The 26,933-nt window shown below is 45.5% G+C and overlaps 1 protein-coding gene across 2 annotated transcripts in view; it reads right to left on the bottom strand.

Moving 5' to 3' along the window:
• Positions 1–209: 209 nt before the first annotated feature.
• Positions 210–26,933, bottom strand: part of LARGE2 (LARGE xylosyl- and glucuronyltransferase 2) — a 60,353-nt gene continuing 33,629 nt past the window's right edge. For both annotated transcript variants that reach the window (XM_082269999.1, XM_082270000.1), the window contains exons 5-15: positions 26,113–26,236; positions 24,794–24,965; positions 24,158–24,262; positions 23,054–23,166; positions 22,842–22,967; positions 20,948–21,100; positions 17,097–17,251; positions 14,975–15,253; positions 10,659–10,805; positions 963–1,158; positions 210–877 (exon numbers count right to left, since the gene is read on the bottom strand). In XM_082269999.1, coding sequence (XP_082126125.1) covers positions 680–877; positions 963–1,158; positions 10,659–10,805; positions 14,975–15,253; positions 17,097–17,251; positions 20,948–21,100; positions 22,842–22,967; positions 23,054–23,166; positions 24,158–24,262; positions 24,794–24,965; positions 26,113–26,236 — 1,768 coding nt within the window. In that variant the 3' untranslated portion in view covers positions 210–679. The remainder of the gene's footprint in view (positions 878–962; positions 1,159–10,658; positions 10,806–14,974; positions 15,254–17,096; positions 17,252–20,947; positions 21,101–22,841; positions 22,968–23,053; positions 23,167–24,157; positions 24,263–24,793; positions 24,966–26,112; positions 26,237–26,933) is intronic.

The following is a 26,933-nucleotide window of genomic DNA, read 5'->3' as shown; positions in this document are numbered from 1 at the left end:
TACTTGTACAGAACTTCATTAATTTTTTTTTTTTTTTATGATGTTGAGCCTTAAAACTAGTTGAATTGAGGACTATCATGATGATTTTTCCCATACTTCTCCTTTAACCTACAATCCGTGACCCCCCTACCCCCCAAAACCTTTCCCAGCAGCTAATTGCACAAGGTTTCAGGCACCTCTGTGACATAAAATAGAAATAGGAAACCAAATAAGAAACCGTACATGTTTTTATTCAATATCTTAAAAAAATGTAATCAAGTATCAAGCAGGAATCCCGTCCTGTCCTCAGCACAATGTCCGACTTGAAATGAATCATAAATAAATAAAATATATAACATTCTTACATCAAATCGGGATAAGTGGTCTTTCCGAAGACTTCAGTGTCTGACTACATATTGGCATCAGGCCTGAGATGGTGGGATTCAGCTGATTGTCTGCAGATGCCTCCGAAGGCAAGAAGAGAAACCTATGTAGTGTTGAAGCGCTCAACCGTTGCAGCGGTTCTTGACTGAGGCACGCGGATCCATAAGAACAATGCAGGCTTCCCTCTCCGGGTAAGGCAGTGGAGCCAACAGGCACAATGCGGCTCGATCCACTCAGTGTGAGCGCGGCGAGGTCCGTCTCTCAGGAGTCCTACCTCTCTATTGCAGTTAGTCAGAACAAATTTATTTTGTTCCCATCACCGGTTCCTCTCAGCCGCAATGTATTTTAGAGCTGCTGATCCGTATCTCCTGGACAAGTCCTGGTGGAATTCTTCCTTTAGTGTTTTGACGCACTCGCGATAGTTCTCGCTGGAGCGAAATTTGGAGATATCGAAGCTGGGCGCGTGAGGCATGTGGATAATGAAAGCGTTGGGCAGCACCACCAATTCATAACCCTGGAGAAATGGCACAAAATATAACTTATAATAACCCCTTGAGGAGAACTTAGGAAAAGATCGGGTGATAGACAGAACATCGTACCTTAGCATCCAGCTCCATGATATGGGACACTTTGTTCCAGCCAAAGCCCAGGAAACGCTGGTCATATTCGGGACAGTCTCGGCGGACAACCACGTATGGTTCAAAGTCTGGGGCCCAGTCAACACGGTATGACGTAGTCGCTGTTCTCCACTTGGCATAGTTGGTCGGAGCGTGTCCTTTTTTCCACACATGGTATCTGGAGAGACAAAGTTTTAGGGTTACAATACAAACGATGACAGGACCTTACCTGATGAAGCTGCTGTCCAGGAATTCTGTGCAATTCCCCAAATAACCAATTGCAGAGCCCGGTAGCAGCACTTACATTTGTCATCACAGCATATCAGGAAGAAAGAAGAAAAAAATGGATTTTTGTAAGAACTTACCGTAAAATCCTTTTCTCTTAAGCTCATTGACAGACGTAGTCTTCTTGATTCTCAAGAGCTGGGTTATGTTGTCTCCGCAGGAGTAGGACTAGGCAGAATGACAAAACGTTCTGGCTCCACCCTAGGGGGCAGTCCCTGAGGGTATATCCTCCCTCTCTCTGCTACAGGGAATCAGTTCTGTTTAAAGCAGTACAGAGAAATTAACCCAACCCAACTCAATGATAGAGGGGCGGGTACTACGTCTGTCAATGAGCTTAAGAGAAAAGGATTTTACGGTAAGTTCTTACAAAAATCCATTTTTCTCTATCGCTCATTGGCAGACGTAGTCTTCTTGATTCTCAAGAGCTGGGACATCCAGAAGCAGTGCCACAAATGAGGGGTGGGATTGACAAAATCAAATCCAATCTAGTAGGCCCAACCGGTGCCAAACTAGAAGTTTTAAAGGCTCATTATAAACAAAGAATGAGACTAAAGAAAAATTTTCCAACGGAAAAAACCCTCGAGGTAGACCACTGGTCTCCTCAAATTGCGGCCTGCAAAACCTTGCGGCCAAATGAGGCATCAGACGATGCCATAACATCAACTTTATAATGTTTAGAGAAGGTATGCACCGACGACCAGGTAGCCGCCTTGCACACCTGGACCACTGACGCCTGATGGCGAAAGGCCCATGACGCACTAAGTGCCCGAGTGGAGTGCGCCTTAACAGGGAACGGGGGCTCCCGACCCTTAATAGAATAAGCCTGCACTACCGTCTGTCTGATCCATCTGGAAATGGTCGCGGCAGATGCAGGCAACCCCTTTTTGGGTCCATCTGGGATCACAAAAAGTGAATCCGTCTTGCGAAACGAGTCTGTCGTTTTCAAGTATACCCTGATCGCCCGGACCACATCCAAGGAGTGCAAAGCAAATTCCCGAGGATGACTGGGCTTAGGACACAGGGAAGGTAATACAATTTCTTCATTCAGATGAAATTCTGAAACTACTTTTGGTAGGAAGGATGGATTCGGACGAAGAACCACCTTATCTCTATGAACCACCAGATATGGTGAACGACAAGATAATGCGGCCAGTTCTGACACCCTGCGTGCAGAAGTAATAGCCACCAAGAAGGCCACCTTCTGGGACAACGTGGGTAGAGGAATCTCCCTAATATCTTCAAAGGGAGGTTTCTGAAGAACCGACAACACTAAATTAAGATCCCAGGGGGGTAACGGCGCGTGCACTGGCGGAGCCAGATGTCGCACCCCCTGGATGAAATTCCGCACCAAGGAATGAGTAGCCAAAGGCTTCTGAAAGAAGATGGCTAATGCTGAGACCTGACCCTTGATAGTACTCAAGGCCAGTTTCTGCTCAACCCCTTGTTTGCAGAAAAGCCAAATCGAATAAGACCGAGGACGGAACCCCAAAGGTTCACACCATGCAATGTAGGACTTCCATGTGCGATGATAAATCTTTCTGGAAGTCGCTTTCTTTGCTTCAACTAGAGTAGGAATAACTGAAGCTGACAAACCTTTGTCCTTCAGCAGCCAGGCCGTTAAAGCCAGCGATCGTAAAGCAGGATGGAGGATCGGTCCCTGAGACAGTAGATCCTCTCTGAGAGGAAGTCTCCACGGGACGTCCGCCACCAGTCTGACCATGTCGGCGTACCAAGCTCGACGAGGCCAGTCCGGAGCTACCAGGATTACTGGGATTCCTTCCTCCTCTACCCTGCGAAGAAGTCTTGGCAGTAACGCGAGAGGAGGGAAGGCATATATTAGCTGGTATTGCCCCCACGGGGCGATCAGTGCGTCTGCGGTTTCTGCTAGAGGATCGCGGGAGCGAGCCACGAATCTCTGAACTTTCCTGTTGAATCGTGATGCCAACAGATCCACATCCGGGGTGCCCCACCGTAGGCACAACTGGTGGAAAACGTCTGGATGGAGGGACCATTCCCCCTGATCCAGGGTCTGACGGCTGAGATAATCTGCCTGCCAATTCTCCACCCCCGGAATGAACACCGCAGAGATTGCTGGAACAAATCGTTCCGCCCAGCGAAGAATGCAAGCCACTTCTTTGGCCGCTCGGACACTCTTGGTGCCCCCCTGGTGATTGACATAAGCCACGGCCGTGGCATTGTCCGACTGGATCCGAACCGGGCTGCCCTGGAGCTGCTCGGTCCAGTGAATCAGACAAAGTCTGATCGCTCTCAGTTCCAATACATTTATCGGTAATCTGGATTCTTCCGGGGACCAAAGTCCCTGGGCAGATAATTGACCGAGAATTCCTCCCCATCCGGATAGACTGGCATCCGTGGTCACTATCGTCCATATATTGGCAGAAATGACTTTCCCTGGCTGAGCATTGGAGACCGAAGCCACCAAACCAGAGACTCTCTGGTCTGTTTGCTCAATCGTATCTGATTGTCCAGGGATTCCGGATTCCGATTCCATCTGAGGAGAATCTCTTGCTGAAGAATTCGGGTATGGGACTGGGCAAATGGGACTGCTTCGAATGAAGCCACCATCAACCCCAGAACCCTCATGCAAGTCCGAAGGGAAGACCAGCTGTTGGACAGTAACAACTGGACTGCTGATTGAATCTTTCGAAGTTTCCCTACCGGAAGAAACACTCTTGTCCTGACTGTGTCTAGAATTAGACCCAGATATTCGAGCCTCTGGGTGGGAACCAGAAAAGACTTTTGCTGGTTCACCAGCCACCCGAATTCCTGTAAAGAAATCATAGTAATTTCTATGTTTTGTAGCAAGGTCTGAGGAGACTCTGCATGAAGCAGAAGATCGTCTAGGTAACCTAGAATCGATATACTTCTTTGGCGCAGAAGTGCCAACATTGGGGCCAACACTTTTGTGAAGACCCGCGGAGCCGTGGCGAGATCGAAAGGTAACGCCACAAACTGATAGTTGTTCTCCTCTACGGAAAAGCGTAGAAAACGCTGATGTCCTGCGAAAATGGGAATGTGAAGATAGGCGTCCTTGATGTCTATGGACGCTAGGACATCCCCTGGATGCAGGAAGGCTGCTACCGTGCGAATGGACTCCATTCTGAATCTTCTTATGTTGACGAAAGAATTGAGTGCTCTTAAGTCCAGAATTGGACGCACTTTGCCCTCTTTCCTGGGTATTGTAAACAGGTTTGAATAAAACCCTTGAAACCGTTCTGTCCAAGGAACGTGGACTACCACTCCTTGTTGTAGTAGATCTGTGACTGCTCTCCGCAGATCTTCTAGACGATCCGGAGATAGTCGGATATTGGAAGGGAAGAATCGCGCCGGTGGGAGAGATCGAAACTCGATCTTGTACCCTGACTTTATGACTTCGCAAACCCATTTGTCCGGGATTCTGGAAAGCCATGGATCCGGGAACCTGCGAAGACGTCCCCCCACCCCAATTATGGGTGGGGGCGCACCTTCAGGCTTTGGATGGTTTATCTTCAGGTCTGGAGGGGGCGGGCTTTTGCTTGCCCGACCAACGACCCCTGACGCCTCCTGTAGGAACCTTGGAGGACTTAGTTTTTTCACCCGCTGGACGAAAAAACCTCTTGTGAGCAGAAAAAGAAGGCCCTCGTCTTTGACGAGTTCCTCTACCTTTAAAATTTTGCGGTAAAAAGGTGCTTTTTCCACCGGTGAGATCCTTAATGATCTCATCTAAGTTGGCTCCAAATAGACGTTCTCCTGAAAAGGGGATATTAGCCAATGCTTTTTTGGAACCTTGGTCGGCTATCCAACCTTTTAGCCACAGTGTACGCCTGAGAACCACTGCTGAGACTGATGCTCGCGCCATTAATGGAGTGGCGTCTAACGCCGCATCACATACAAACTGTAACCCCTGTATCATTTGTTCCAACAAATCTGATACCGCCTGAGGGACTTCTTCTAAGTCCCGGCGTAACCACTTGGTCCATTCAGTTACAGCCTGCGAAACCAGACCAATAGCAATTATTGGCCTGAAAGCTGATCCAATCAAGGAAAACATGGTGCGAGACATAGCTTCTATCTTGCGATCCACTGGATCTTTAAAAGACGGAGCGTCTTCTAAAGGAATAACCGTGGCTTTATTCAATCTAGCAATTGGTGAATCCACCACAGGTGGTTCTGTCCATATCTTAATAAGGGTTTCCTCAAACGGATAACGCCTGTCAATGCGTTTGGAAATATTAAAAGTGCGTTTTGGCAGACGCCATTCTTCATCGATTGGATTGCCAAAACATTTGGGCAATGGAAAAACCTTTGCCACTTTGATGCGCTTTTTAGTCCCAAAAGGGATCTCAGTTTCAGCTATTTCTGATGGAATACCCTGTAACCTTAAAGTCTCTTGAACAGATACAATGAGTGCGTTTACCAACGCTTCCTCTCGGGCTATGGCAGATGCCGAAACATCCTCCTCACTGTCTGAAGAGACAGGACCCGAGACACCAATACCAGATGAAGTACCTGCAACTGCAGAAATAGGCTCAGAGTCTGAATCCGAGGTTTCAGATAATAAGGGGTTAGGCGGGGGTCGCTTTCTTGCGCCCTGTCCCTGACAAGCCACTTCCACCCGGGACACAAAAGTTTCCATAATGGCTGACAAAGATTCAATTGTCAATGGGGTGCTGGAGGATCCCGCAGACCCCTCGAGGGGATCCGGAGGAGATACATGAGTGGCAGGGTCCATGTTAATACAGGACACTTTTGCCAGCAATAAACAAAAAGACTTTTTTTTTTTTTGTGTGTCTCCCCCTAGCGCAATAGCGCCCCTCAGAGTACCTGCTTCTCGATCCCAGAGAGAGAGAGAGGGACCCCCAAGGCTCACCAACCGATGCAGTGCAGTTTCCAACAAACTGCAGCCAGCGTCTGTCTTACACAGACTGGAAGGAGCTGTTTGCTTTTTCCCGGGCAGAAGGCGTGGCTCCGCCCCCTGTGTACGCCTTCCGGCGTTCCCAGCCCTCCACGAGGAAGCTGGGCTCACAAAACATGGCCGCCCCCATAGAAGAGACATAAGACTCCAAAAACATGGCGGCCGGCGTGACCTGAGGACATACATGCATTCGGTCTACGGCAAAATGGCGGCGGACCGCCGATATCGTCTTCCCAGCACATCCACCTGCACTCTGCTGAGAGGTGACATATGGATCTACAGAGATACACTGCACATAAGGTAGGATTATACCTCCTATGTCTGCTGTAATGTTACAGTCTGCTGGGTAGAGTGTTAGCTCTTGAACCAAGTCCACTTCCCACAAACACATGCTGTATTACAAGGGGGACTTGTAAGTGTCAGATATATACTGACCATATATGGAGGGGCCCATAATATATACTGCCTCATAAATGAGGAAAAAAGGGAACGTTTTACTCACCATACCGAACCGACAGGCACCCTCTCTTCACAATACCCTCTCCACCGAGGTGGGGGTTTGTGGACGCCTCGACTCTCTGGTCCTGGCGTCCAAGCGAGCTTTTAACTCGCAAAGTCAGTCCCTTTACTGGGACTCCGTCGCGGCCGACTCAGCGCACTGGTCTGCACGCGCTTTTAGGCAGAAACCGGGGTGACCGCTGGATCTCACATCCAGCCCGTCGCCCGGCCCCGCATACTTACTTGAATATGTCGCGGCCGACCAAGCGCAATGCCTGGTCTGCACGCGCTCGTAGGCCGGCTGGGGTGACCACAAGTGTCGCCCAGTCCGGCATTTTTGCTTGAAGATCTCACAGGAAAAAAACACTGGAGAAAACTACCTAAAAAATGTCTTTTTCTTAAAGAAAAAAAGTCTTGCCAGGACCAAAAGATCCCAGCAAGGAACTTAGGTCCTTACTCCTGACTAGACAGAAAAAAACTGATTCCCTGTAGCAGAGAGAGGGAGGATATACCCTCAGGGACTGCCCCCTAGGGTGGAGCCAGAACGTTTTGTCATTCTGCCTAGTCCTACTCCTGCGGAGACAACATAACCCAGCTCTTGAGAATCAAGAAGACTACGTCTGTCAATGAGCGATAGAGAAATTGCTGTATCTACGTGTAGTCTTAGCAAGTATACATTCTAGGTTATTATAAAGCATCTCTGAAAGTACACCGTATGGCCAAATGTTTGTAGACACCCAACCATCACAGATATTTGAGCTGGTTAGACATCCCATTCTAAAACCACAGCTATTAAAAGAGAAGTATGGGGGCGTTTGCAAATTTATACTTGCCTAGGTGGATGCAATATGGGACAAAAGTGGGGGAGGTCAATGGAAAAACAGGCCAACATTCCAATTAACATGGAACAAGGGAAGAAATGGGTGCCTCCTTATGGGACTTTAAGAGCCTAGTATATCTAGTATATTGCTTAGTGGTAAAAACGTATACCACAAACATAAGGTGAATATATATATATATATATATATATATATATATATATATATATATATATATATATATATATATATATACATACACACACACACACACACACACACACACACACACACACACACACACATTATATATTATATATATATTTTTTTTTTTATTAGAAATGATCATATAAAAATGCATATAAACATCTGATGTAGAAAAAGAGGGGTTTAGAGCAAAAACATGTGTGTGTAACATACATAATGTGTAAATGTATATGTACAACATGAAGACAAAGACTGTGGCTAGAGCAAATTGCTATTGGCACATAACCCTAGGAGAAACACCCGACGCGTTTCAGAAATCCCTTGCTTTCCTCAGGGGTGTACATTAGACTAGGGTGCAGCATTTCAGAAATGAAACCAGCAATAATTTATATCCATACAGTAATGTTTACAGAGGCAAGTCTTTAGAAAATTGTTTAAATCCAAAGACACTTCCATTCCAGTACATGCAAACCCAGATTACATCAGCCAGATCAGTTAAAAACCCAGTAATGATGTCCGTCTGTTGGCTTGGCCAATAAAGACAATAACATTAAAGTTCTTGAAAATAGGGACGAAGGAAGGCCAGCCTGAATTCCATCAAGACCAAGGGCAGAGGTACAAGGCAGTGGCATAAAATGATGTTTAAGCATTCAGTCTACAAAATGAAAAGAGCAGACACATTCCTAATGATCCCTATGGAAGGAAGATGTGGACAAAAAATCTAAAGTGCAGCAATATTGTTACATTTAATGAAGGTTCAATATTTAACAACTCACAAGGTTGATGATTAAAACAGGCACATCTAAGAATGCGGGCATCTGGGGTAAAGATGTCCGCATAGACTGTGCTCTGCACAGCCATCTTCATCATCCCTTCCCCGCTGCACTCCACGAGTGATTCAAAGGCTCACTTTCAGATCACTCTACTGCAGATTATTCTTCCCGGTCAGGATTGCAGACTGACATTGGTGAGAGCCGGTGGTTCAGACATGGTCTATGTGGACAGCTTTACCCCGGAAGCCTGCATACTTAGATGTGTCTGTTTTAATCATCAACCATGTGAGTTGCTAAATGTTGAACCTTCATTAAATGTAACCATATTGCTACACTTAGAGGCGCCTCTCATCTCTCATATTTTGTTGCTCTGCTAGATTTTGCTTCTAATCCCCTTGGGGAAGGCTGCATATTGTGGATGGACATTTTATGGTTACACAACCTATCACATTGCTATAATCTTTATATATAGACTATAAACTGAAGGACTTGTGGAACGAATCATCTGAGTTTCCATTATTTCTTATGGGGAAATTCACTTTGATATAAGAGTGCTTTGGATTACAAACGTTTCCAGAATGAATTATGGTCACAATCCAAGGTTTTACTGTATATACATTTACCTTAGAGGTGTAGGTTACTATCGAACCATTTCAGCCATTTCACTATTAAACCTCAGTAGCACTATATGGCAATATGATTGATATATATCAATACAGGCATTATTTTGGCCTCATCTTCCTTCCATTACATAAGGAATGTGTCTGCTCTTTTCCTTTTGTAGACTGAATGCTTAAACATCATTTTATGCCACTGCCTTGTACCTCTGCCCTTGGTCTTGCTGGAATTCAGGCTGACCTTCCTTTGTCCCCATTTCATTTTCAAGAACTTTAATGTTATTGTCTTTATTGGCCAAGCAAACGGACGGACATAATTACTGGGTTTTTAACTGATCTGGCTGATGTAATCTGGGTTTGCATGTACTGGAATGTAAGTGTCTGTTCGCATTTAAACAATTTTCTAAAGACTTGCCTCTGTAAACATTACTGTATGGATATAATCTATTGCTGGTTTCATTTCTGAAATGCTGCACCCTAGTCTAATGTACACCCCTGAGGAAAGAAAGGAATTTCTGAAACGCGTCGGGTGTTTCTCCTAGGGTTATGTGCCAATAGTAGTTTGCTCTAGCCACAGTCTTTATGTTGTACATATACATTTACCCATTACATGTTTTTGCTCTAAAACCCTCTTTTTTTACATCAGCTGTTTATATGCATTTTTATATGATCATTTCTAATAAAATATGAATTTATATTTTTTATATATAACCTTGTGTTTTTGGTATACATTTTTAGCACTAAGCAATATAAAAGGCTCTGAAAGTCCTATAAGGAGGCACCCATTTCTTCCCTTGTACCTAGATGGATGCAGCATCAGTCCGCTGCTGCATCTGTCCTCTGTTGATGCGAATACTGAGAACTGAGCGATCTCACACCGCCGATCCCTCCATTCTCACAGCTCCCCGAGCAGAGAGCTGCTGACTTATCAGTCACCACTCTCTGCTCTGCCCCCTCCTCACTCACCTGAGTGCTGGGCTGTGTTGGGGGTGGAAGCAGCTGGCTCAGGCTCTCAGGGGCTCGCTGAGAGGCTGAGCCAGGTGCTAGTCTATGCATGTAGATGGATCCCAACCCCGGCTCTGTGAGACGTCAGAAGACAGTGGACTTCAGCCCGTTGTCTGCAGAAAACATGTCACAGGAGTGCAGAATGCTCTGCACTTCTGTGATCCACAAGAGAAGTACAGCCAAACGAGCCATTAATATGGCACTGGCCTTCTTTTGTGACTGTAATAGCCTCCACTCTTCTGGTAATGGTTATCACTAGATTTCAGAGCCCATCTTTGGAAACCTGTGCCGATCCAGCCAAAGGAGCATTTCTGAAGCCAGGTACTGATGTTGGATGAGAAGACCTGGATCGCAGTCAACATTCCAGTTTCCAGTCAAATTAAGAGTCAGCGACTGAGCTATAAATCCCTGGAATCACAGCACAGACCTTTAATCAAATTGCAACTTCTTTATTACTAGCAACAAAATCACTGTCTGACATTGGTTTAACTAGCTTAAGCAGGGAAAAGAATGGGTGACACTTCACCAAAGCGCGTGCTACACATTGTGCCTAGTCTTACCTGAAGGTGTAGAGCATCCCCATATCCAGCAAGGAGAGAAGATCTGCTTTGGATTTGGGAAAGGACAGACGGTAATGCAGAGTTTCAAAGGCTGGAACAATGAAGGCCTTCTGGGTGTTAGCCATGTCCTCCTGTACTATGGACTTCCTGGAGGGGAGAAGAGAAAAGCTGTTACATAGGACGATGGGGGATAGGCTTGACAAAAGTGCATTCATAGAAAAATCTGATAAGAAGCTTTAGAAGGGCCTGTATACACTGGCTTTTGTTTGCATCAAAAGTGCTTTTCTCCCCAAGTCAAATGGGAATGCAAAAGCAAATGATTGGTAGGCAAGAGGGACTCAGACAGTACCTAGAAGCATCTGAAACTAAGCTCAACATCTGTAATGGATTCTCAGCTGCACTCTTTGCTGGGATTATCCCATTTGATTTTTGGTGCTGGGGTGGTAAAGACAGGTGGGGTGACACTGTTCTTCAAATGGAAGAAAGGATGTAGTTTGCACACCAGTATATCAAGCCAATATTTTATATTTTCACTCTAATGTGCAGCCATTAATGTCTAAACCACTGGCAACAAAAGTGAGTACATGTCCAAATATAATGATAAAATAGAATATAAATATAGTGATAAAATGTCCAAATTGGGCCCAATTAGCCATTTTCCCTCCCCGGTATCATGTGACTCGTTACAAGGTCTCAGGTGTGAATGGGGAGCAGGTGTGGTAAATTTGGTGTTATCGCTCTCACTCTCATGGCGAAGAACTCTGGGGATCTGAAAAAAAGAATTGTTACTCTACATAAAGATGGCCTTGGCTAAAAGAAGACGATTGCCAAGACCCTAAAAACTGAGCTGCAGCATGGTGGCCAAGACCATACAGCAATTTAACAGCACAGGTTCCACTCAAAACAGGCCTCGCCATGGCCAACCAAAGAAATTAAGTGCATGGGCTCAGTGTCATATCCAGAGGTCGTCTTTGGGAAATAGACGTATGAGTGCTGCCAGCATTGCTGCAGAGGTTGAAGGGTGGGGGGGTCAGCCTGTCAGTGCTCAGACCATACGCCGCACACTGCATCAAATGGGTCTGCATGGCTGTCATCCCATAAGGAAGCCTCTTCTAAAGATGATGCACAAGAAAGCCTGCAAACAGTTTGCTGATGACAAGCAGACTAAGGACATGGATTACTGGAACCATGTGATGTGGTCTGATGAGAACAAGATAAACTTATTTGGCTCAGATTGTGTCAAGCGTGTGTGGCGGCAACCAGGTGAGGAGTACCAAGTCAAAAGTGTGTCTTGCCTACAGTCAAGCATGGTGGGGGGGAGTGTCATGGTCTGGGGCTGCATGAGTGCTGCCGGCACTGGGGAGCTACATTTCATTGAGGGAACCATGAATGCCAACATGTACTGTGACATACTGAAGCAGAGCAAGATCCCCTCCCATCGGAGACTGGGCCGCAGGGCAGTATTCCAACATGATAACGACCCCAAACACCTCCAAGACGACCACTGCCTTGCTAAAGAAGCTGAGGGTAAAGGTGATGGACTGACCAAGCATGTCTCCAGACCTAAACCCTATTGAGCATCTGTGGGACATCCTCAAACAGAAGGTGGAGGCAAGGTCTCCAACATCCACCAGCTCCGTGATGTCATCATGGAGGAGTGGAAGAGGACTCCAGTGGCAACCTGTGAAGCTCTGGTGAACTCCATGCCCAAGAAGGTTAAGGCGTTCGTGATAAATAATTGTGGCCACACAAAATATTGACACTTCGGGCAAATTTGGACATTGTCACTTAGGGGTGTACTCACTTTTGTTGCCAGTGGTTTAGACATTAATGGCTGTGTGTTGAGTTATTTTGAGGGGACAGCTAATTTTCAATGTTATACAAGCTGTACACTCACTACTTTACACTGTAGCAAAGTGTCATTTCTTCAGTGTTGTCACATGAAAAGATGTAATAAAATATTTACAAAAATGTGAGGGATGTACTCACGATAGATAGATAGATAGATAGATAGATAGATAGATAGATAGATAGATAGATAGATAGATAGATAGATAGATAGATAGATAGATAGATAGATAGATAGATAGATAGATAGATAGATAGATAGATAGATAGATAGATAGATAGATAGATAGATAGATAGATAGATAGGACACTTTTGTTTTTGCCCCCATTTTTCATGACCTGAACTCAAAGATCTAAGACTTTTTCTATGGACACAAACGGACTAATTTCTCTCAAATATTGTTCACAAATCTGGCTAAATCTGTGTTAGTGAGCGCTTCTCCTTTGCTGAGATAATCCATCCACCTCACAGGTGTGGCATATCAATATACTGATTAGACAGCATGATTCAAGACAAAAAGTCTTAGATCATTGAGTTCAGCTCATGAAAAATGGGGGCAAAAACAAAAGTGTTGCATTCATAATTTTGTTCAGGACAGACAGACAGAAAGACAGATCCCGAGTTGCCTAATGTGGAATGTGGAACAAAAAAACGTTTTTTGGATCTTTTTTTACATTCTGAATCCAGCAGTGTCTTTGCATCATCAAAACAGCAAACCAATAAGTCCAAAAATCCAAAATATTTATTCTACTTAATCTATTTTCCAGTTAGCATGGGGAATGTCAACCGAGCGGTCAATGCTCCAAAGCTCACTACTGAGAGTGTATGTGCCAGATTTACTTTAAAGAGCCAGAGAAAAAAAAATATATAAACTTCCTTTATATAAAAAAAAAAAGCCAAGAGCAACATTCATATTTTGGCTTTAAGCGTATGTATATCCCAAGAGTGGACTTTTTTTGCTCTGTTATATTTGTTAAAACACAATATTACATGTGTTTAGTTCTATCCAGGGCTCAAAATTTAAATTCATGAGCTACTAGCCAGGCCTTAAGAGCCGGTTCACACGACCAGAAAGTCGCCCCGTGACTTGAAGAGACTTGGAAGAGACTTGTGAAGAGATTTGGAAGAGATTTGGAAGAGGCGACTCCCATTGAAGTATATGGGACAGTCGGATCACAGGTCGCCTCAAAGTAGTACAGGACCCTTTTCTGTAGTCGGAGCGACTTCAGTAGTGCCAATTAAGACGGCACTGATTAATTAACATTGCTTTTGTTATGTCAAGCGACCTGGGGCTACACAAGTCGCCTCACAAGTCGTGCTAGTGTGAATGGGCTCTAAGAGTTACTCGCCACTTGTTGCCCCACCCAAACCCTACCCTGCTCCGCCCCTAAAACACACCATCGTAAAATATCTCATAAAATGACACTGTTAAATGTTTTATTCAGAATTAAGTTACAAAAAAATATTAACAACAACTTTAGAGTGCCAACAGCGTGCCCCCTTTCAATGCAGAGTGCCCACAGCGCGCCGAGAAACCAGTGTGCACTTACCTGATGCAGCGGCGGCTTCTCCTCAATCCTTCGCGTTTCCTGAGTCCTCCTCCTTGGCCAATGGCAATTGTTCGCCTTTCGGCCAATCAGGAAACGGGTCTCGGACCCGCTCCCTGATTGGTCAGGAGGAGGATCCGTGTTACAATAGCAAATATTCATTCGCTATTGTCACACAATGGGTGGGCTCAGGGCGCACTGCTCTGCGCCCCGGCTCCACCCTTTTCTTACAGCGCAGCCCTTACTCGCCATCCTCATCATTCCACTCGCAAAATGCGAGCAGGCGAGTGGAATTTTTGAGGGCTGGTTATATTTGTTCATGAGTGCAAAACACAAAACAAAAAAAACATCCTGCCAGAAATCCACTGGGCTCATAACTTCCTTTAATCTCTGACAACCCGATATCACCCGTGCCCAGCTTACATCTGAACTACAGAATAGAACAGCTCCCTCTGTTATACAGATCGGGGGGGAGGTTCTGTATTCAAAATCAGCCTAGGGTGATAAAGCTGTCCGCCATGGTTATAGTACGGAGAGTGAATTTTGCCACGCGGGGACAAGTGTTACTGGCAGGATCACCAAGTAAAAATAAAAGTAATGGAAAAGAAAACTAATACAGCCACCACATCTGACTGGTATGCTGCAAAATATGGCATTTTAATTTTTATGTTTAACTCTGGAAGATTGGACTTTTCTCTTGGATCACCAAACAAGTCAGTGGTATGGGTAATTATCACTTTTTAGTAGGTTATCAATTTGGTGGCAATTTGATAGGGGAAAAAAAGGTTTTCCTTTCAATCACTATACCTAGCCTTTGCCGTTTTTTAGAGCTTCACACAAAGACTGAAAGAGAAAGACATTTTCTGGAGATTCTCAAGACGAATACATTTCTACACATGCACTATAAATATAAAACAAACCTCAGGCTGTCATACAGTCCATACATGGGCAGAAAGTCTATGTCAGACAAGAAGACATAGGGGGTCTGTGCGTTCTTCAGCGCCACGTTCCTCAGGAGGTTCACCGGATACAGCTGGCCCTCCTTGTACACCACGTGGTAGCCAATGTTGGTCCGAGACTGCAGCACCTCAGAAGCTTGTGCGTAGCGCAGAAACTGCTGAGCCTCTGCGTCAGATAGGTACAAGGCAAGGCTCATGGGGCCCTCCCAGTGGCGGCAGATAAGTTCCAGCATCTGAAGCCTAGGAAAAAGAAAAATAATAATTCTGGATCCAGAAAGGGTCATTCCATCCATCACGTCATGACCAGGAAGTGCCGCCGGATGCAACCCCAGCGTCCCAGTCACCAGGAAGTGCCGCTATCCATCGGCTGCAGCGGATTACTAGAGACTGCTGGAGACATCCTGACGAACTCTTCTTACGGACGGACATGATTACATACAATATGTTGCCCTCCATACTTGCTCAATTGTGAGTATATTGGTGTATAATGACGTGCTTTATTAAACCTTCCTAGTGCACTTAGAGTGGCGCCTGTCTTTTCTCTACAGTATCCCTCAAGTTTCCCTTCTTACTTGTGGCAGAGCAGCCTTCAGTGCCAAGGACTTTTATATACATATGGACTCTTTCATGTGTATATGTGTATTAGACATTTTAATTGTGTAAGGTAGAAACCACTGGCTTTCTTCTTTACTTGCGCCAGTATACTAATATGTTGTTCATGCTTTAAAATTGCGCACACTCGTGGAATGGCTACAAACTACGGTACTTAAAAATCTCCATAGACGAACTTTAAAACATTTTAACGGTTACATGTTTAGAGTTAGAGGAGGCCTAGTGCTAGAATTATTGCTCACTCTAACGATCGCTGCGATACCTCATGTGTGGTTTGAACACAGTTTACATATGCGGACACGACTTACATATGCGCTCTCTTCTGCACGGAGAGACGGGGGTGCTTTAATTTTTTTTTTTCTTATTTAGTTTTTTTTAACACTGTCTTTTTAAAAACATTTTTTGATCACTTTTATTGCAGTCACAAGGAATGTAAACATCCCTGTAAAGACCCCCAAACCCCCTCCTCTGCACCTAAAAGCATTCAAAAACGCCAAATTTGGCTGTTTTGAATACTGTCAGTCATTTTATTTTTAAATCTGGCGTCTTTAGGGCTCCAGTAACCAGAAGTGATGTCATGACATTGTTTCCGTTTTTCTACATCGGAAACCCAATCAAAGCTGAATCCGGCTTGGTTCTGGTCTTCGGGCAGTTGGCGGACGTGCCGGCTGGTCGCTCAGGGCTCCCGGTGGGACAGGAGAGCTGCTGAAGGGGGGAGGGGGGGGCAACAACATTCCCTCCCGCTTCTTGTAATAACAAACGACCGGCTGCTTTGCCACATCCATTACAAGAAAGACCATCCACTCTGAACAGTTCCGAGGTAATGCCTCTAGCTGCAGGTATCACCCCGATACAACCCCTTAAAGCCAAGGCCGCATATTTGCGTTCTGTCGGTGGGAGGGGGTTATTATACCTCTAACTTCTGTCCTCTCAGAAAGACTGACCTAGATCAAGCACCCAGCCAGTAAAATCCTAATCTACATGTTTCAGATCAGTGATACAGTACAGAAGACATTAGATCGGTATGAGAGTAAAGCAAATAACATTTTCAGGAGGTAATCAATAACAGCCCCTGATTTCTGTAAGTACGGGAGTCCTTTAACACTTAAAAGTCATACCTTAGGGGTGGCTTTACACTGTCCCGATGCGATCCCGCTGCACTTTGGGCAACGTTCAGCAACCCATGTGTTTTGTGCGGGTTAGCTGTGCCTTCCTATAGACTTCTGTGAGGTCCTGCGGTTTTGGTCGACTTCAGAAAATTCACCAAAACTCCTGCATGCTGCATCTTTAGTGCACTTCTGAAACCAAAGGCACCAAAACCTCAGGACCTAAAAAGAAGTCTATGAGAAAGCACAGCTAATCTGCAGGAAATCCATGGGTTAGCTGTACCTTAACAAAAGCACAGCAAGAGCGTGTGAAGCCACCTTAAGTGTTTTTCCCTCAAAGTGCAAGTCATGGGAGCCAAACCAACCTATCCATGGAGAGCTGAGCCACCAGGGTGACATCGTTAGGGTCCTCTGGGGGCGTCTGATGAGGGAGGAAGGAGAGGTGGACACGGTGGGATGCCAAACGTTCTCTGCGGAAGTCATAACAGACGTCCTCCTCGTCCAGCTGTCCCAGAGCAACCTGTGTACGAAATCCAGAAATGACAATTGTAAATGTAACCTAGAAATATGCATTATAACGAAGTGTACCTGTCACATAACATACTAAAGTGATTCGAGGGAAGACTAAGACCCCGTTCACACTGGGGCGATCCGACTTGCCGGGGCGACCTCATAGGTCGCGGTGCGAGCTGCGCCGGCAAGGACTTCATAACATTGAAGTCAATGCAGGTCGCCCCAAAGAAGCTCCGGACCCTTTTTCTAAGTCGGAGCGACTTGTGTCGATCCTATTAGAACGGGTCCACAGCTTCTCTATGGCAGGCGACCTGTCAGGCGACCAGGTCGCCTGACAGGTCGCCCCAGTGTGAACGGGGTCTAAGTGAACTTGTCCATGCAGGGAAAAGCAACTGGTGTACTTACCAGCCACCCTCTCTGCTGCACATAGCCATCTTCTGGAACCATGCTGCTCTGTTCAGCCCCTGGGACAGAGGAAGCCCTGAGACCTTTGTAATGTAATGTCTAAGGAAGGCTGAGGACTCTCTACCCACACAATGTGACAGGAGTGGATGCCTAAGCAGCCAATGGTGAGACTCTAGTGCTGTCATGTGGCAGAAAGGTGAGTCACATGATCCCAAGACTCAATTCAAATGTGCAATATTAAAAAATGAGAGCTGTAAACTTGGCATTGGTCTAAAGGAGTAGTCAGATGTGCAGGCAAAATATAGGAAAATAGAAAAAACTACGCTAGATACTAATGTAACATATCACCTGTGCAACTGCATAAACAAAACCGGTAAATAATGATAAATCAAGTCTCACTGTGAACCTTGGAAATGGTGCTTGTGCGCTTTAGACTAATGATGGTGCTCTGCTCCACTTGTGCTCAAAGTGCACCACATGGATATACACTGACCACCTGCCTTGCAATTTCTTCAGTTGGATTGTATCAGCAGAATCTGGGAACACCGGAATCCAGAGGAAGCATACAGACCTCAAGAATGTACCTGTAATCTCCCACTTCTCTTCCAAGGGGATAACTTGAGGACTTGGATATTCACATTGGACCGGCAAATGTGACTTTGGAATCTAACCACCAGAAGAACAGTGGAGGTTTTGTTTTGCAAAGTGCCGGTGACCAACTAGGGGAATACCCTACAAAGCGCAGTAGACCACACTAGCGATAGGTTGTCATAAAATTGTGGTGAGTGTAAATCCATGTGGGGCACCACCATTAATCTAAAGAGCACAAACACCATTTACGAGGATCACAGCAGGACTATATATATATATATATATATATATATATATATATATCTATCACACACACAATCTCACGAAAGGGAGTACAACCCTAACATTTTTGTAAATATTTTATTATATCTTTTCATGTGACAACAATGAAGAAATGACACTTTGCTACAACGTAAAGTAGTGAGTGTACAGCTTGTATAACAGTGTAAATTTGCTGTCCCCTCAAAATAACTCAACACACAGCCATTAATGTCTAAACCGCTGGAAACAAAAGTGAGCACACCCCTAAGTGAAAATGTCCAAATTGGGCCCACTTACCATTTTCCTTCCCCGGTGTCATGTGACTCGTTAGTGTTACAAGGTCTAAGGTGTGAATGGGCAACAGGTGTGTTAAATTTGATGTTATCGCTCTCACTCACTCATACTGGTCACTGGAAGTTAAGCATGGCACTTCATGGCAAAGAACTCTCTTGAGGATCTGAAAAAATAATTGTTGCTCTACATAAAGATGGCCTAGGCCAGGGGTGTCAAACTCAATTTCATCGCAGGCCGCATCAGCATTATGGTTGCCCTCAAAGGGCCGGTTATATCTGTAAGATTGGATGTCCAGAGCACCCCACGCCCCCTTACATGAGAAGTCAAGAGTCACCCACTCTTCCTTACATCACAATGCACCCCCTTACCTTGTGCTGCTGCCAGGAAAAAGATGCGGATGGAAAAGTGGAGGGCTGGAGGAGAACCAAAGGAGGGCTGGAGTCAGCTTCCAGAGTCTGCTGAATGCTGAGACCAGGGGAGGCAGGGGCAAGGTGGTGTTGCGGCTGCACAGAGAGGTGCAGGATCTGAATGGAGGAGTTCTGCTCTCCTCTCTACTGCGGACTGCTGAGAGGGGGGGGGGGGGCAAAGACTAGCCTTTCTGCAGCTGCATGGAGGAGTGCAGGATCTGGCAAAGTAGTTCTGTCCTCTCTGCTGCTGACTACTGAGACAAGGTGGGAGCAGAGACAAAAGAGGGGTGCCGCAAGAGAGGTGCGAGGGCCACATGAAATGGCCTGGGGGGCCGCATTCGGCCCGCGGGCCTTGTGTTTGACACCTGTGGCCTAGGCTATAAGAAGATTGCCAAGACCCTGAAACTGAGCTGCAGCACAGTGGCCAAGACCATATACAGCAGTTTAACAGGACAGGTTCCACTCAGAACAGGCTTCGCCAATAGTTGACCAATTTGAGTGCACATGCTCAGCGTCATATCCAGAAGTTGTTTTGGGGAAAAAGATGTATGAGTGCTGCAGAGGTTGAGGGGGTGGGGGAGTCATCCTTTCAGTGCTCAGACCAAATGCAGCACACTGCATCAAATTGGTCTGCATGGCTGTCATCCCAGAAGGAAGCCTCTTCTAAAGATGATGCTCAAGAAATCGCGCAAACAGTGTGCTGAAGACAAGCAGACTAAGGACATGGATTACTGGAACCATGTCCTGTGGTCTGATGAGATAAAGATAAACTTATTCTGTTCAGATGGTGTCAAGCATGTGTGGTGGCAACCAGGTGAGGAGTACAAAGACAAGTGTGTCTTTCCTACAGTCAAGCATGGTGGTGGAAGTGTCATGGCCTGGGGCTGCATAAGTGCTGCCGGCACTGGGGAGCTACAGTTCATGGAGGTAACCATGAATGCCAACATGTACTGTGACATACTGAAGAAGATCATGATCCCCTCCCGTCGGAGACTGGGCCGCAGGGCAGCATTCCAACATGAGAACAACCCCAAACATACCTCCAAGTCGACCACTGCCTTGCTAAAGAAGCGGAGGGTAAAGATGATTGACTGGCCAAGCATGTCTCCAGACCTGAATCCTATTGAGCATCTGTGGGGCATCCTCAAACGGAAGGTGGAGGAGCAGAAAGTCTCTAACATCGACCAGCTCTGTGATGTCGTCATGGAGGAGTGGAAGAGGACTTCAGTGGCAACATGTGAAGCTCTGGTGAACTCCATGCCCAAGAGGGTTAAGGCAGTGCTGGAAAATAATGGTGGCCACACAAAATATTGACACTTTAAAGCCAGTTTGGACATTTCCACTTAGGGGTGTACTCACTTTTGTTGCCAGCAGTCTAGACATTTATGGCTGTGTGTCGAGTTATTTTGAGGGAACAGCAAATGTACACTGTTATACAAGCTGTACACTCACTACTTTACATTGTAGCAAAGTGTCATTTCTTCAGTGTTGTCACATGAAATGATATAATAAAATATTTACAAAAATATGAGGGGTGTACTCACTTTTGTGAGATACTGTATACATTTTATTTTTTACTATATTCTTCCTGCATGCTCTCCTATCTGGCTCTCATTTTTACAAACGGATTTATATTCTAAGCGTCTCTGGTGCATGTCTGAGCAAGCGTTTGTACATCCGACTATACCGCGCAGAACATAATATAAAATGTGAGCTTGTCAGTGTAAATTATAACAAGGGTCCACCTCATTGCTCTGCTCCTTGTCACCGGGGCAGCCAATCAGCTCCCGCCGCAGAAGGCTCCCATCATATTCCAGGAAAGTAAGATAGAGAGTACGAAACAGCTCAACGTGTTTGTTCTTGACACGGAGCTTGTGGGGGGAATTCCAGTGAATCACCTGCATGGGGGGAAACAAAGGACAACATTTAGAATTAAAATTCCTTCCATTCATACTCTTCCTAGCAAGAAACAGAAAATAAGACTTATGTCTAATAAATTCATGAACTATTGCCGTATTACATAGCTTGGTGTGCCAGCTTTATGGTGGCTCTACTGAAAATTAATTTAAAGGGCCAGTCTAAACAAAAGTTGTAGGTGATATCCATTGGGCTTAATCAGTCCACCTTTTCCTATAGCTTTGATGCCCCAACAGCAAATATCTCCTTACTTATTCTGTCCCTGTTCACCTGGGAGCTTTAGATGTTTGCCCACCACCTCTGAGTGTTCCAGCTCGTCTGGTTACAGCCTTCAGAATATAAATTAGATATAAAGTCCAGAAGGGTAAGTGGGAGCTCCTTATAATGGGCACAGCAGGCCTGGGAACTCAGCACAGAAATCAAATTAATAGGAGACCCCAAGAATCTACTAATGGCGCTTTTCCACTGCATGGAACCGAACGGTTCGGCTCGCTTTTGTGCTTTTCCACTGCTGGTACCGCATGGTATGGTGTAGGAACGGTTCGGTACGGTGCGGCGGCGCTTTTCCACTGCATGGAACCGAACGGTACAGCTCTCAAAAACAGTACCGCCTCGATTGTGGTTCCAAGAGGTACCATACCGGTACCATATCCCACAATCCTTTGCATGCAGTCACTACTAGCCACTGATTGGTCAGAGAATCCTTGTTATCCCACCCACTTAACTTTAGTACTACTTTAGTGGAAAAGCAAACCATACCGTACCGTACCGTACCGAACCGTTCCAACACCCTACCATGCAGTACCATACAGTGGAAAAGCAAACCGGGCCAAGCAGGGCCGAGTAGAGCCGAGCCGGTACTTGCAGTGGAAAAGTGCCATTAATTGTCCACTTCAGAAAAAAAAACATGAATGCTAGTGGTGTCTCCACTTCTATCTTTGTTTCTTTAACCCCTTTACGCCACAGTAAGCCATATGTGCAGTGGCAAAAAGCTGGGCTTTAACACCCACCACACTTATGCATCACTGGGCAGGCAATATTTATATGCTGAAAGAGCACCCTCTGCACGCTCCCAGAACAAAGACGGAGCTGCCAAAAACAGCTGAGCCATGAAAAGACATTGGTAGCAGGCAGGACCTGCTTCCGATCATGTGACTGCTGTGAGAGCCAATCACAGTGGTCACATGATTGCCGATCCGTTACGCCAGGGTGGGCGGGAAGTGCTTACTTACTGTATACGTCTCCAAAACCAGTTGTCATGTAATGTTACTGGTCTTTTCATTTTTCTGGTGGTAGAAGTGGGCAGTCCTTCCACCTGGATAGAGCGGCACTCATATGTTAGCGCCGTTTCCTCCAAGAACCCTATACCAAATGTCAGTTATAGCCTGCCCCCAGGGGGCGTGTCCACGACAGCCTGGGCTCCCAGGATATGGGTTAGAGGATACTGGGCATCATTCACCCAGGAAGAGGACTGGCTCTAAAATAGATCATGGTGCTGAAAATTGGCAGAGGATAGTGTTTGGAAAATGGTGGGTACTGCAGCAAAAGATTCTTTTAATACAAAAATTACACGAAGACTGTTCCAGTATTATATAATATTAATAATAATATAAACAAATGGTGTGGGCCGCAAATGGTAGCAGGATAGAAGAAGAACATGCTGTGCAGAATATAGCGAGGAACAAGGAAGGATGAAGAGTGAACAACCTATAGTGCTCTCACCTTAAGGTCGGCTAGCTCGCTGTAACACTGCTCAGAGCGTGTGTGGTCAGACAGCTGCACATTCCAGTAGCAGGGGAGTTGATACACCAGGCTCGGGGAGCTCTTTATAACAGCGTTGAATATATCCTGGATGTGAGAGATAGATCCGCCGATCACATAGGGTATAATGTGAGCGTGTGCAGACAATGCAGCCATCGCCCCTTTCTTCTTACCTGGTCAGCAAGGGAGGTGCTCAGCATATTCATCAACTCCCTCTCTGCTGTCACACGCCACATCTCCTCCCAGCCAATCAGACGTAACTTGTCCAGGAGCAACAGGATGACCCCTGCGGAAAAGATTATACGTAAGCCGCCTCTATACGGTAAGTGGTAGGGTGGGAAAACCACATGCTAATGAGATCAGTGCCTGATACTACACTGATAAAAATACCAACAACATCAAGCCATTTAACATACATGGTTTTCTATTTCAAGGCCTGATAAGGGGATAATTTCTTGGACCCCAAAACTATTAGTTTCTAGTTTTTGATCTTTTATGTGATCCTATACTGCAGTGGTCCTCAACTCTGGCCTACAGGGCCCACTAACAGGCCAGATTTTCAAGATAACTGAAATACATCCCAGGTGATATAATTTGCTGCTCAGTGATTGCAGTACTCTAGTCTGCATCTCCCCAAGGTAATACCTAAAATCTGGCCTGTTAGTGGGCCCTGTAGGCCAGGGTTGAGGACCACTGCTATACTGGAATGAAATTGTATCTTGGCTATCAATATGTGGTGTGGTGCTTTAATCTTATTAGATCGGATGTTTTGCACTACAAACCATGTAACTGTGGGAACCTTTTGGGGTGTAGAAGCTGATAAGCCCAGTAAACCGACAATATATACCAATGATATTATCTCTCTCTCTATACACACACACACACAGACACACACACACGAATACCAACACCAAAAGGACAGCCCTAGAATTCAGCTCTATCTATTCACTTACCCATGAAAGAGGACCTCCTTCTCAATATGCATGGCTCTATTATATATATAGGTCACAGACTCAGAACATGCATGAAGCAAAATCCTAAAAATTCTCTAACAGTTCTGGGTCAGCTACAATGGAAAGCACTGAAACCACTAAAAATGACAGCCAGGCTAAGAACATCATCAAAGGAAAGGTCAGAAGGCTGCTTACAAATTCTCTCATGAAGGGGTTCCCCTTTAAACCATATAATGGTAAGAACATAAGTATATATTGGTGAAGCTGAATTGACAGACAATGGACTTATGCTGATGCTATAGACCTAAATAAATGGAAAATTACCTGTATTGAAGCCGCGGCCCAGCGCTGGCCAAGGTTTGTGGTTCTTCCAGAGATTTCCCAAATACCAGTCACTCTGATTCTCCACTAAACCCAGAACCTGGTCCCCTGTCAAAACACAAACACATCAGTAAGTGGATTACACCAACATTGTCAGCACTGGGTGGTATAGGGAAATCTTGGAGCCTGTCAGGCATTATTGCCATCAGTGTCCCCATGATAAAGGATTCCCCTTACTTCCTGGTGGTCTTCAGAAAAGGAAGGGAGCAGAAAGGACACAGATAGCAAAAAAAGCACATCGGGGTGGGAAACCAATAAGCTGCGGTCAGGACTATATTGCTGTGCTCCTACAGCAAGGTACACTGCAGGAGAGCTTGTTCATGGTAAGAGATGACATGAAAACCTACATCCTTGTACAGCAGTGGTCCTCAACTCCGGTCCTCAGGGCCCACTAACAGGCCAGATTTTAAGTATTACCTTGGGGAGATGCAGACTAGAGTACTGCAATCATTGAGCAGCAAATGATATCACCTGGGATGTATTTCAGTTATCTTGCAAACCTGGCCTGTTAGTGGGCCCTGTAGGCCCGGGGTGAGGACCACTGTTGTACAGGACAAGCAAAGCAGCTCCGGGACTTACCTGTGAACTTTCTAAAGATAGCCCACAGCTCAGCAATGTCAGTGGCAAACGTTATGTCTGTGTCCAGGACGATGACCTTTGACAGGTCGGACGGCAGTGCTTTGGTCAAGGTTAGTTTCATTAGGCCATATATTCCAGAGTAATGTTTATTGGGGATCCAGGAGACCTCTGGCTGCGAAGAGACAGAAAAGTTATATATTGCCAGATTTCTCCTAGGAAAATAAAATATAACTCCATATACAAGCTTTTGTGAGCAATTTTCTCTCTTTTTTTTTTAATACAGGTACTTCTATAGCGCCATCAGTTTACGCACTTACTGGCCACTTTATTAGGTACACCTGTTCAATTGCTTGAAAACACAAATCGCTAATTAGCCAATCACATGGCAGTAATTCAATGCATTTGGGTATCTATATGTGGTGAAGACGACTTGCTGCTTGCTGAAGTTCAAACAGAGCATCAGAATGGGGAAGAAAGGGGATTTAGGTGACTTTGAACGTGGCATGGTTGATGGTGCCAGACCGGAGGGCCGGGCTGTGGCCATTGGAAGTACAAAATGTCAGAGCATCAGTGGGAGTGAACAATCCCCCATCATTGGGGTCATTGGTAGGAATTGTGCCCCGTTATTGGTGTCATTGGGCCCCACCATTGGTGTCATTGCTAGGACTTGTGCCCCGTTATTGGTATCATGGGCCCCACCATTGGTGTCATTGTTAGGACTTATGCCCCGTTAGTGGCATCATTGGGCCCCACCATTAATGTCATTGGTAGGAATTGTGCCCCGTTTTTTGGCATCATTGGGCCCCACCATTGGTGTCATTGTTAGGACTTGTGCCCCGTTATTGGTGTCATTGGGCCCCACCATTGGTGTCATTGTTAGGACTTGTGCCCCGTTTTTGGTGTCATTGAGCCCCACCATTGGTAGGAATTGTGCCCCGTTATTGGTGTCATTGGGCCCCACTGTTGATGTCATTGGGAGGAATTTTGCCCCACTATTGGTGTCATTGGGAGAAAGGATTCCCTTTCTTGATGTCAGTGAATAAAATATTGGGTTGGATAAAAGCAAGCAAAAGGGCCACATCTGGCCCCCGTGACCACTGCTCTAGGATATGGAACAAACAAGTCCAGAAGTGACACCTCTGTTTTGGGAGGGGAATAGACACAAACTACTGGAAACACACACAAGGTATAAAGGGGTTGCCAATAACAGCCAATGAGGTGCCTGCTATCCATTCTGCACTATAATAATATCTGGAATCTGATTGGATGCCATGGATAAAGCTGCCACATATCTATGCTCTCAGTTCTGGATATGGTACCTTGAGGTCACTGGCATTATAGAAGCTGATGTACAAGGACGGAACCATCCATGTCTGGAACAGGTTACCCAAAATCCGCAAAGCCACCGAGTCTGTGATCAGGTGGAAGTGGAGCGGATTCCTCCTGCGAAGGGGAAACAACACAAAAAAGATCTAGAACAGATAAAACACCGGGATTATAAATAAGAGATTTACACAATATTGTCCCTCTTACTCCACCAATAAAGCCCTCGGCCAGCACAGAAATGTGAAGGGGATAAAAGGTCAGCCTGTCTTATAGCTCATAACGGCAGCGGCTGAGAAGTTCATTAAATACTTCCCTGCGGCGTTATTCTATCATTATTGTCAAGTCTAATTTGATCATCTGACTCGCTTAGAAAGATCCCACTATTCCTATGAGGCCAAACAGTCCAGGTAGGAGTGCTGAGCATGCTCACTGGGAGCGTTACATTGGCTCTGCTGAAATCTCCCAGCATGCCTCAGACTCCCAAACAATGCAGTGCCATAGCTTTTGTTGTGCCATTTAATACATTTACAAAAGAGTCTATTCTTAAGCCCCGAGATGTTGGAGGGACAACACAATATAATGCCGTTGAGCTTTTGATTACATTTATAGTTTTTTTACCCTCTTGCTGGTCCATGTTTTGATTACTTCATTTTATATACAGATCTGCATACACTCCCTCTAGTGGCCATTCGTTTACCAGTCAAAAAACCACCAGCAACATACACTATATTGTGAAAAGTATTGGGACACCTGCCTTTACAAACACATGAACTTTAATGGCATCCCACTCTTAGTCCATAGGGTTCAATATTGA

Source organism: Pelophylax lessonae (genome assembly GCF_965119305.1).
Source record: "Pelophylax lessonae genome assembly, chromosome: 10".
In the NCBI taxonomy this organism is placed as follows: Eukaryota; Metazoa; Chordata; class Amphibia; order Anura; family Ranidae; genus Pelophylax; species Pelophylax lessonae.
This window is presented reverse-complemented; position numbering and strand designations above follow the sequence as displayed.